The sequence below is a fragment of the Podarcis vaucheri genome (assembly GCF_965113315.1).
Source record: "Podarcis vaucheri genome assembly, chromosome: 8".
NCBI classification, from domain to species: Eukaryota; Metazoa; Chordata; class Lepidosauria; order Squamata; family Lacertidae; genus Podarcis; species Podarcis vaucheri.
In genome coordinates, this window is record NC_138766.1 from 5598843 (window position 1) to 5611570 (window position 12728).

The following is a 12728-nucleotide window of genomic DNA, read 5'->3' on the forward strand; positions in this document are numbered from 1 at the left end:
TATTGGAGTCTAGACAGAACTGCATTTTGTTGCAAAATCAGGATTCAGGGTGTGATTTGAGAATAGATTTTTGTAAGTTTTCTCCTGTTCAAAGGCTGAACCTACACCAGAAAAGGAAATATGGACTTCCTGAGGCTCATGACATCTCAGCTATCCAGACATCAATATACTTACCTGTGTGACGTGGGCATTTGAACAATGACTTTCCATGTTTGAAGGTTGGAGGGAGTAGGGGTATTTATTTTCTTTTGTAGTTTAAGCTTATTATTTGTAAAATATAAAAAGTGAGGCTATTCATTTTGCAAAACCCATTTTTTTAAAAAAAGAACTGGCTGAACAAACAATAAAATGGCAGGTACATTCAAATCCTATGCTATTTTTTCCAGAGGAAATTTGCACAGGATTGCAGCATTAATGCAATTGCAACTTTATGCCAATTTGGGACAAATTATTGGTGTGTCAGAACCAGGGATGGAGGGGAGATTCAATTTGGTACATGTCGGAAGCCTAAACCCTCAAATTCACACTTTCTGGAACAATATGTGAACTAAAATCCTTTGAAATTTGCACTTATCTGAATTTTGCAATGCAATTCTCCAACTAATTTTTTTTTATGATATATTACAGGAAAGTGTACACAGAATTACTATTGTTGTTAACATTAATGTTTTCACTAACAAAATGCATTTTATTAAGGGGAATTGCTTGCAAAAATGTGTACAACAGTCAAAATTGTGTATAAAATGTGTTTATTAGGAGAAATTCACACTAAAATGAAAATGTGTTTTTTAAAAAAAATATTCACACATTCCTGCAAATTGTGGAGAACTGAATTCAGGATTGGAAACATGAAAAACTGAGAGATCTGAAATTGATAGATCCTTCCATCCCTAGTCAGAATTGGCTTTGACAGCCCAGGTCAGAGCAATTTCACTGAAGGAACTGAAGGTGATTAGGTCAGGTCTGCTATTGCAAATCAGAGAACTTTAGTCTAGATCCAATCGAGACCTCCTATAATGGCTCCCAGTCTTTCATTTTCTCTCTCACCACTGACTGTGAAATTGATTTTAGAATCTTGGTAGTCATTTCTTACTTTTATTTATAATATTAAAAAAGTTCAAGTGTTAAACAGTCAAGAGTTCTGACATTCAGACAATCCAGAGCAATTTTTTTGTTTTGTTTTGTTTTTTACAATCATCTTTATGACAAATTAGCAGCGTTTATATTGGACCCTGTTGTGGATGAGGAACAAAGGGTTTAAAGTACTTTATTGCTAAAAGTTAAAAGAAATACACTGGCAATTGTATTTTAATCTTCTCAGTCACAGCTTCTCCATGCATCCAATCTACAGTATCTGAAATGCAAAGGACATGCAGAAGTCAAAAGAGAAAAAGAAAAGAGGCAGGCTAGGATGTAAACCGGAGGGCCCCACGAGGAACGGAAAGGAAAGAAGGGATCTCTCTCTGTCATGGGAGTTTTCTTGCCAGCTGTACAAAGAAGCTGTCTCAGAGCTGCTAGTGACACGATGGGATGCCGTGCGGCTTGCTAAAATTATATATATAGATAGATATTTTTAAGAAAGTCATTATGAAACGCTAGAACGTTACAATAACAACTGTCTTTACAAAACAGGGCACACTGATAGTGGCATTTATTGTGTTTCTTTCTGGGGTGGGGGGGAGGTAGCGGCAAGAGCCAGCATGCTGGTGACGCTACTTGTGACAAGGAGGAGGAGAAGACAGCTAGTGCTCGGGCAATGAACTTCAAGAGATTCTTAGCTCACTTTGGGCTTTTAAAATAGGTGTGCACACGTCATCAACAGCCCCTGAACTTTCCTCGTTTGTTTTATGACCAAGCTAGCATCAGAATCTGGGCTGCATCTTTTTGGCTCTGAAGAACAGACAGCAGATGCTGAGAGTCACCGATGAAGAGCTAGCGCTTGTGCTCAGTAGCAGGGCTGAAGCAGATCTCAGAATCAGCATTTCTGAAAGTAGTCCTATTTAACCACACTGCTTTGAAGTATTTAATTTGTTTGATTATCTGGTTTCCCCTTGCTCATGGATCTGTTTAGACTAAGTGACATATTGTAAGGGCTGTTGCTATTGTGTGCTTTATTCACTTCCTACTTATCTTGTATTAAAAAACGTAATTACCAGTACATATTATTTTCCCTGAAAGGGAAAGGGACTTATGGAAACATTGACACATATGGTGTGTGTGTGTGTGTGTGTGTGTGTGTGTGCGCTCACGCGCGCATATGTGTGTGTGTGTGTGAGAGAGAGAGAGAGCACAAAAGAGAAAGTGTATGTGTGCGCAACACTTTAAAAGCACTAGATTACCAACATCCAGATATCAAGCAATTTAAAAGGGTGTTTGTGTTCAAATGGAAAAGTGCTTATTAAAATATTCCATAACAAGTTGTCCTAAACATAAAGCTTATGATCTCAAGAATGCTTAAACGTAATTTTCATTGTGGACTCTGGCATTAGCGTACAGCAAAAGGCACCACGAATTTTGTTTTTTTTAATGATTTGTAAGTAGTCAAAAATTGGCCCATCTCTTTAATTTTTTTTTTGTTGATTTCTTCTTTTCTCAGAAGCTGTAAATCAAGATGTTACGTATAAATAGAGATTCCTTATAAAAAGGTCTTTGCCATTAGCTATTATAAGACATCATTGCTAAAATGAAAATAAAACATTTCATATTTTTTTCTTTTTTATATATAAAATAAAAATTTGTCTTTTCTGTTATTCCTCCCCGCTTCCTCAGTCCTGGTGTGTTCATGGGAGTGGGCATGAGGGAGAGTCGGAGTGGCCTCTAAGGTGGTGCTGAATCTTGGCGGGATCTGCTATTATGTGTCACTTGGTTCCCTCCCTGCGTGCTGCATCTGTCGAAGGAATAGTAAGTCCTGCTATCGGCCAGGCGATAGAGAGGGGGTGAATCGGGGTCCATTGCCTCCGCGTTTCTCATACTTAGGAAAGGCGTGCTCTCGGCCACCAGCTCCTCATCAGATTCACTGTACGAGGCGCTGCTCACTGAAAAGGAGTCTCTCAGCATTTTGCCCCTGTGTGACAGGTGCCCATTCAGTTTCGATTTTCTCCACCGCCTGCTGTTGCTGCCCGCTCTCTTTGGCTGATCTAGCACAGAGATGTACTCGTGTGTCGTCTCATATTCGTCGTCCTCCGTGATGCGGAAGGGGCTGGAGGGCAAGCTCCCCGTGCTCTCGTTCAGGTAGCTCCTTCTTTGGTAGTAACTCTCATACCTTTGCATATCTTGGGAAGGGATCTGGTACCTTCGGAGCAATGGCTGCTGTTCCTCCACCTGGAAGCTAATGGATGCTGCAGGAGGCAGAGAGACTGCATGGGCTGAATTAGGAGAAGTGATCTCAAAGGTGGGCATGTGGGCGGATACGGAGCAATGGAAGTCAACCGGCGACAGGCGTGCTGGGGTGGTCAAGGCAGATACGTACCTGGAAGAAGAAACAACGGCATTGGGATCAAGCCGAAGGGTCACAATGAAGAGCTCTCCCCCCCCCCCTTTAGCACACAACTTTAAATCCAGGCTGAGTTAAAGCTTTCTAATAGCCCAACTTGCACAGAATGTTTTTTTCTGTTTGTGTGTTTTGTTTACAATGAGATAGAAAGAGGTGGCAAGGAGACAGTCATCGTCCAGGGGCCTGGGAAGAATTACCACACCCACAGGAGCAAGGTGGGAATTGTCATGGGGTTCAGAACAATAAGGGGTGCATTTTTTCAGTTAGAGGCTCAGACCTTAACTTAGGAGCACAGATAAAACCCACAGGAAACAAATGGGATCACTTCTTTACATGTGAAAAGAACAATTATGAGCGAAACAGTTCAGTGATTTTTAAATTTTACAGTGGGAGGCAGATTAAGGTTGAAAACCTAACCCCACTTGTGTATGCAAGGTAAAACCCCAAAGTCAAGGTGAACAAGCAACAAGTAACAATCGTATAATTCAGTGAGGTTTTTTCCTGAGGGGACACAGGGGTACGCATACCCCTAAACATTTTGTGAATCTGTGTACTTTTGTCCATTTATTGTATTTATTTCCCCCAATTTGAACGATAAAATGGTGGTTTTCTTGAGTTAAAATGAGAGTACTCCTAAACATGTATCTGAAACAATGCAAGATGACCCTCCTAACAAGGGACATTTCAAAATCATGAGGACAAAACACTACATAACAAGCTCTGGGGAAAATGATAGTAAAATTATGTTATTTATTTCCTCGAAGCATTTGCTGCCGCCTATTGTCGGAGATCAGACCCTTGCGATCACTTTTCCCAAGCAACTTGTACTTATGCTCAGACTTATGCTTTCTCAGGTGAATTGTGTTATTCTGCTGACCACTCTCTGGTGCATTTAAAACCCGAACATGCCTCTCTCCTCTACTTAAATGTCCTTCCTATTATCGTAGCCTCTTTATCCCATGGGGTGGGTTGCTATGTGTGTTTATTGAAAGTACGGTAGGTTCTCTAGGTTTTACTCAAGTGTGTACATCACTGGAGTTTAATCCTCAACATTGTTTCTGTTGGATGTGGATTAACCACAATGTAGTTCATTACAGCAGTATGTTCTCTAGCATTTTTGAGGACACAGCTGAAGAAAGTAATGGTGCCTGGCTGTTGCTGTCATTCGAAGAAGAAGAAGAAGAGTTTGGATTTGATATCCCGCCTTTCACTCCCTTTAAGGAGTCTCAAAGCGGCTAGCATTCTCCTTTCACTTCCTCCCTCACAACAAACACTCTGTGAGGTGAGTGGGGCTGAGAGACTTCAGAGAAGTGTGACTGGCCCAAGGTCACCCAGCAGCTGCAGGTGGAGGAGCGGGGAATCGAACCCGGTTCCCCAGATTACGAGATGACCGCTCTTAACCACTACACCACACTGGCTCACACTGTTCAGTTTCCAGTTCTGTGTGAGCCTAAGATGGAAGTCACGTGGCAGCATTGGAGGAAATGGGAAAGAGATCAGTGAGGAAGATGTGTTCAGAGTCAAAGAACTAAGCACATGGCAAGCTCCTGGTTTGGGGCAAGCTTTGATCACAGTGGTGCTTTACAGCATGCAAACCACTTCACCTAGATTATATTGTTGTGATTCTGCAACAGCAGCAGACCTGCAGAGCAAGTCAGTGCTGTTTCCCCCAGTTTGCATATGGTGAGGCTGGAACAGATTACAGCTATCTAGTGGATTTATGGCAAATTTTAACACTGGGCCTCCTAATTCAGACTCTTGGGGCTCATTCACATTTACCTTTTGCGCCACACTTTCTAGGCACAGGTCTTCACTTTCCCGGTCTATGTCCAAGTGTTGCTGTCCTTGTCATCCCACTGCTTTCCCTAGGAAAATCTGCTCTTTATTGCTGAATCAGAGCAAATGGCAATTCAAGTTTTCCGCAGAATGCCATTTACTCCAATTCAGCATTAAGAAGCAAGGTTTTTGCAGGGAAAACAGTGGGGCAAACAAACAAAACTGTCGGACACAGACCTGGAAAGCCCAGACCTAGAAATGCAGAGCAAAAGTAAGTGTGGACGAGCCCTTAGCCATTATGCCACATGGCCTTTTAATGTGTGTGTGTGTGTGTGTGTGTGTGTGTTGCAAAACAAAAACAAAAAAACCCTTTAACTCAGCTTATTCATCTTGACTCTGGAATTGATGCTCAAAGCTCTCACCACCCTCCTCCTTCTCTCTCACTGTTTCATGAGGGAGACTGGACATTGTGTGAGGGGGGACTTTTCTCTGCTTTTCGGGTCTGTGAAACACCATCCATACTGACAAGCAAGTGGGAACAGCAAGCGAGAATAACAGCAGAAAACGAGACCTCTCACTATGTGGCGAGTCTCGAAGGGAATCCACGGAGTCTCTGTATTGCATCATGGGCCTCCTTTGCTCCTCGCTGGCATAGGCAGCCTCCCTCCGAGCGCGAGCCTCCACGCAGGCAGGGCTGTTGCATTTGCTGGTCCCCACTGAAGACAGCATAATCCCAGACTGACAGTCCGAAGACAGGCTTTCTGTCTGCTCCAAGCTCCAAGTGTGGCTTCCATGTCTGCGGATCAAACCAGAGCAAGTGACTTTGGATCCCTCCCAGCAGCCTCATACTGCATAGATCCACGCAAATTACTTAGCAGGCTTGACTTGTGAGAGAATAAAATGGCCTAACCCCAGGTATGCAGCTCTAAGCTTCTTGGAGAAAGAGGATGGGCTAGAAAGGAGGCTGGTAATGAATGCAGCTGTACCCTGTGTTTCTACTTATACCTGGGCATGCAGGGGTTAAGAGCACAGAGTTCCATGTGGAGCATTTTCTTTGGGACCCACCTCACCCCTTTCACCACTCCTTCTTACTGCTCAAACCCACTCAGAGCTGGACAGAAACACTCAAAGGGGCACAACTGATTTTGAGAGAGAGAGCCAGGCTGCTCACCCCTTTCTTTCTTCCTTCCTGACTGACTCTAGAAAGATAAGAGGACCCTGCTAGCATGAGGGAGGTGAGATCTGAATGCAAAATGTCAGAGGCACAAGCAAAAGTCAATTACTGAAACTAAACTGTTGCAAATGAGGCCACAGGCCCGGAAGGAACATTTCCATCATGCCATTAACTGAAGGGCTTTTCTGCACTCCCAGGTGTCTGCATATGCACAGATCACTATGCAGGTAAGTTGAGACAAAACTGAGTTTTGAAGCTGGGGTGTGAAGTACCTTTGCCTTGAATTCGGAGTCCCTGTGGAGCACGGGTGGGATGGTGAGCAGGAATGGCTCCCTGAAAAAGTGGTCTCCGTTTCCCTTCGTATGACATGCTCAGTAGCAGGAACGTTTTTCGACATATACTGGGCGGAAAGTCACAAATTATCTGACATCAATTTTAAGCTGAAAACATTGTTTTATTTATAGGCTTGTTATAAACCATACTACATTATGCTTCCATTTACAGAGGATAAGAATTAGGCCAGCCAATTCAGACCGCCCTAAATATGCTTGACTTTTGTTCTTCAGTTTCAGAACCTCCAAAACAATTAGCCTGCCTGGAAGTGCTGCTTATGATTGCTTTTAAAAGCTTATGACCTTGTGATGCTAATCTCTGGGCTGGCATCTCCCCAGCAGCAAAGCACAGAACACGAAAGATGCAGAGCAATACATATCACCAGCAGAGACAACTTGCATATAAGAGCAATAGTTGCATCACCCGAGCAGAAAACCAATCTCTTTAGAGACGTTTAAGTCTTGCCAAAATACTAAGCCAGTGAGGAATGAAACCCCTTTCCACACACCAAATAGCACCAACTGAAATGCACAGATGCTCATCTCAGACTACCAAAATGAACTAACACTTATTATCATGTTTAATTCCTACCCAGCCTTTAAGCCCAGGACAGGGCTGCATATGACCAAAAAAAAAAAAAGATTAACTTGCAATCTTTAAAAGAAACAACAATAATAGCAAACCGGAATCCTCCAATTAATTGAGCCAAAGAGTGGGGGCTGCTGAATGACGAAGGTCCTCCCCCGTTATCCTTACTGGAAGGCATTGCAAAGCAGCGGTGGGGGCAGCCTGAAGACACACCGTGGCTGTCAAAGTGGGCAGCACAAAGGATGGAAGGATCTGCAAATTTCAGTGATCTCCGTATCTCATTTTTCTAATCTTAAATTCAGTTCTCCACATTTCCACAGCAATGAAAATTATTCGGCATTTTTGTGTCTCCAAACCGACTTTTAAAAATACGGTTTTACATAATGCGCACGCTTTTGCAAGCGCTTTGTCCTAATACGATGCATTTTTATGTTATTTCTACTAACAGGGTCCTTTTTAATGCAAACCTTACTGTGAATACAGTATATGCATATTTGTAAACACTGTTTGATTGGAGACATACATCACAACATTCAGTTAATTGCCAATTTTGAAGGAAGGTTCTGTGTTTTGGTTCTCAGATTGTTCTAGAAAGTGTGAATTTGATGGATCTGCCTCTAAATGCAATGAAAGTTCTCCCCCATCCCTGGGAAACACGCCAGGTGTGTTCGTAGACCATCTGGGCTGCTGCTTGCCCACTCGGCTGCTATGCACCTGCAGGGACTTGAAGTAGCAGCCTCTGTGCCTTTGTCTCTCAGTGTCCTTTTCTCCCTTCCTCACATACAGCAGCTCTCAGTGCAGCAGCTGGGAGCCCCACCAATAAACTACTACATGAACTGCCTCTGGAAAAGCCAAGGGAGGGGAAAGAGGGAGAAAGTGAAGAAGGGAAATAGAAATAGAACGGGGGGGGGGAGCAGCAGCAGGAGGAAATGATCATTTCCCTCTCTGTCCTTGATCTATCCCCTCCCCCCATTGCCATTTCAGAGGTTCCCACACCCTGATTTTTTTTTTGAAAAAAACGCTACTTACATCAGCCATCTGAATTTCCTCAGGGTCCAGCCGGGGGTGACTTGGGCCATTTGCAAGGTTTCTGTTCTGATGGGCTGGACACATATTTTGCCGCAAATGGTTATGCATTTGATTTCTCTGTTTTCTAAAGAGTTAAACAGATTAATACATTTTACTGATGCTTGCCTTCATCCTGAAAAGATATTCAGATACAAATAGGGGAATAAAATGACGAAATGTTCTTTGAGGATTGGAAACCTTTTGTAGAATATCAAAAGGACTATTGTAATTGCATGAAAATGCCAGTAGGATTTGAAATATGAGCAACAGTAGAAAGACATTAATGCCAATAATGTAGGATGTATATATGGAGTGTTATAAGTTAAAATATACAGCATTAAAAGATAAACATAGAACATCATGGTAGGAGAGATGGGAAGTCAATGGAAAAATTAAACGTATTGTTGATGGCAAAGTATGTAAACCTTTGAAAATGAAATCAACATTAAAAAAAATAAATAGGGAAATACAAAGCTTGACAATGGTCAGCTCTTTTTACTGCATCCTCGTGCCAAGGAAGGCAGGGTCCCCCTTTGGACAAAAGGATGGAATGAGAGAATTTTGGCTTGTGTTCAATCTTTGCAGTTTGCACATGGGAACTTTATCAGATTAGATAAGACACTGGAGATGCATGAAGAGAACAGTAGTACAATTACTTCAGCTGGGAATTGTTCTTAGCACTACTCTCCTGCCTTGTTGTTCTCGTTAGACTAAGGCGTGGTTTTCAGTGTGTGCATTGATGTATTGAGAGAGGGAGCCTATTGGCTTACATATGGTTTCAATGTCCCTATGTGGGGTTTTTTGTTTGGTTGTAAATCACTTTGGGTTGCCTTGAGTGAGATAAAGCAGCTGAAAAAATAGTAATAATAAATAAATAAATAAATAAATAAATAAATAAATAAAAATAATAATAATATCTACACTTCAGTAAACTTTTACTATTACTGTTCTGGTTTGCACCACTTTATCAGTTTTTGTGTTTTGTTTTCTTTAAAGATTTTCTAATTCGCACTTCAACAGCTTTTTGCCTATATTTCTAAAATTGTGAACAATATAAATTACCATGGGCTCCTGAGGGTATCAGAGTAGCAACACTGGTGCTGATCCCTGAGGAATGGAAGTGGGGCAAGGTGGCAATGAGGTGGGGAGAGCTCCCAGTGGGTGGAAGCATTCACCCACTTGTGGGACCAACAACAAGAACCCAGAGCTCCCATGACCTCACTTCTGCCTCACTCGGCCCCATGCCTTTCCTGGCGAGTGGACACTGCTCTAGCCTCCTCCCATGTAGCTATGCTGCTGGTGACACTAGCAGCTGTCCGTCTGAAAGCACTCTGGAACTGCATGTTACATCAGTTGCTGAAAACAGTAGACCCACTCCCTTCCTTTTCCTCCCTAAAGCTTAGTAAGGTTGCATATAGGTGTAAATAAAACCCTATGTGTCCAGTGAAACTGACCCTTGGGTAAGTGCTGGAATCCCTGCAGTGACACCACTCAGAGCTCAGGTTACACACAACAGTATTTTAGGCTGGTAACAACTGGAACTTTAAGAATGGCATAAACTGTCCATGCATTATAAAAGCTCTCTTCACTATTAAGAAATATCACTCACTTGGTTTTACAGTAGGCTACCACACACACTATTCCCACAATAAGCAATGCAACACAAATCCCAGTTATGGTCAGAACTCTCTTCTGATATAGCTCCTCAGCTTCTGCAAATGACATAAAAACAATGAGCAGTTAAAAACATATCAGTTTAAAAATGTGAATTCTGAATATACCAACCCTCTCACTAGGAGACTGGAACCCAATGGGCTCCTTTCCTGATTTATACACTAAAATCTGTACTCCTAACCCAACATTAGGTGTAGATATTCAACTTCTCTCCAAACCTTTGCTTTTACTATTTCCTGTCTATGTGAATCAAATCCAATAAAAAACAATTCACACTGGGTTCCTTTTTCTTTCCAAGACATCTCTTCCATGTTTTCTAATAATCCCACAAACCTACGGTACTTCATTTTTGAACAACTATTTGTAGAATACCCAATGTATGACAGCATTCAAGCAAGAGCATAGCAGTTCTTCCATCTCACAGAGGTCTCATGTTCATAGAGTGGTCATGTGTCCTACTTTACAGAGAGCAGTCTTGCATTTGAAGAACCTCTCTATTTGAAGGGCTATCTGGTCCAAGTCTGGTTTAAAGATAAACAACCCCGAGAAGAGAAAGGAGGGGCCTTGAAGTTGCCCATCAACGCTTAGCGCCTGAACAGCGGAGTAAGCCGGCATTCAGATCACATGGTCATCCTTCCCCACTGATGAAATGTATTGCAGTTGTTTAAATTATGTAATTATGTCTACATAAAATAATAAATATAACACATAAAACAATATGCACATTGTATATATATTGATCTACTTTGTTTCTTTTCTCTTTTTTGGCACTATGTCAGTGGCGTCTTTTCATACTCACAAATGTCCTTCAATACTGCAGAAAATTCATGTTGACCCACAGTGGAAACACTTGCTGAGTTTCATTTTTTGTTGGTAAAGTGGCCAAAGGAAATATATATCTACATACACTTCGCTCTGAGCCCCGTATTATAGTCCATCATCTCTTAACTCTGGTAGCATTTAGAAGTCACAGAACGCACACAACTAACCAGAAGACAGTGGAAGAGAAACTGAACCACTGTGTATCTTTTGGCTACTGGAGCCTCTAAGAACAGCAGAGGAGTAGGAGAGCATCCAGGACTCAGCTACACTGGTAAAGAAGAAGCAATTTATATGCGTTGTATATGCAATATAACATTGTGGAGTCCCGTTTTTCTCTACCAGATTTCCCTATTTAAATTTACAACGCGTTTAACTGAAATGCTTCTTTGATGTGTCTAGACCCAGCTTCTCTGCTATCAGAAGCTGTGCAGATGAACCAATGGTTGGAAGTGATTACTTGCTGGGGAGAAACGGGTTGCCTGCAGGGGTGTCTGCAGGGAAGACAGGGAGGGCAATTGCCCACACTCCCCTGAATAAGCCACAATCTCCAGTTTCTCAGCTTTCTTTTCCTTTTTTTAAATTTTGTCTCTAGCACTTGAGGGACATGAGATATGAGACACCATCTGCAGGCACTATGCTTGCCCACTGGTTTTTATGACAGACTAGCCAGCTCCCGAGTTTCAGTACTTTTGGTCAATGAATGAAGTGTCAGCAATAACTGACTTTTAGGAAAGAAGATCTAGCCAATAAGACAAAGGAAAGGTTTGAATAAAACATGAATTATATAGTCTTCATAACAGGAACATCTTGATTTGTTCTTAAGACTTTTCTGATAGTCTTTAATGGTGGAGAAGCAATTGCTGCCCCACAGAAAGCAATTCTGCTATCCAGAATTGTAGTGTTGCTGTGGTTGAGGTATAGCAGCTCAAAGACAAAGGCAGCGGCAAAGATCTTTCTGACTCATATCTTATTTCATACACAAATTATTTTTCTGAGTTAGTAAACACTAAAAAAATTACTGGGCTAATGCCAATGCAAAAAAGGCCACCATTATTATGCTCATATTGCAGAGGGTAGGACTGATGCTGATAAAGCATGGGTTATGTCGACCCTGCAAAGTAACTCAGTGTTAGTATACACATTTTGCTGGGGGAAGGCAGGCTTAGAGTAGCATATGGCAACCATGAAGGTGTAGCCCAGTGTTGTGAGCCTGTCAAGTCAATTGGAGCAGAAGCACACCTGGTTAAAGGCTGGGAGAGGAAGGAAACCAGGGAAAGACTGGGGGGCTACAACTGTGAGTGAACAGGTGGCGTTTAGATGCAGGTTCACCCACTGAGAAACAACAGAGAAGCAAACCTGGAACATAATTTTCTTAGAGGCCAGGTCTAACAATGTCTCACATCCACTCAGTCACCAAATTTCCTAGAAATGGTAGATCTGGTCTCTAATGCCAGTCATGTTTGTTTGTTTGTTTGTTTGTTTGGTGTATCTCCCTCCATGTTGTCTGAAATGAGGTTCTTCAGCAACTGTGTCTCTCTCATTGGGGCATTTTATACGAGAGTAGACTGCCAACGGCTTGCTTGTTGCAGCTCCTCCACCAGCTGAAGTGTTGGCTTAGCATCTCTCATACCTATTTGTCTCCCATCCTTTCCCAGCCTTCCACAAAATAACCAATTGCTTTCCCCGCTACCCCAAATTTTGACCCTAGTTTTTAAGGTTAGGTTTGCATTTTATTTACAGCTGTGTTCTGTTTTCTGTATTAATACTTAGTCTTCTGTGTTTGTGTCTAAGTCTTGTGAC

The 12728-nt window shown here is 42.1% G+C and overlaps 1 protein-coding gene across 4 annotated transcripts in view; it reads right to left on the reverse strand.

Annotated features, from left to right (window-relative positions):
• Positions 1-813: 813 nt before the first annotated feature.
• NRG2 (neuregulin 2) overlaps positions 814-12728 on the reverse strand; it is a 137287-nt gene continuing 125372 nt past the window's right edge. For 3 of the 4 annotated variants that reach the window (XM_082234384.1, XM_082234382.1, XM_082234383.1), the window contains 5 exons: positions 10042-10144; positions 8394-8517; positions 6716-6843; positions 5841-6065; positions 814-3469 (listed from right to left, as the gene is read on the reverse strand). In XM_082234384.1, coding sequence (XP_082090510.1) covers positions 2818-3469; positions 5841-6065; positions 6716-6843; positions 8394-8517; positions 10042-10144 — 1232 coding nt within the window. In that variant the 3' untranslated portion in view covers positions 814-2817. The remainder of the gene's footprint in view (positions 3470-5840; positions 6066-6715; positions 6844-8393; positions 8518-10041; positions 10145-12728) is intronic. The other variant, XM_082234385.1, reaches the window with a different exon arrangement.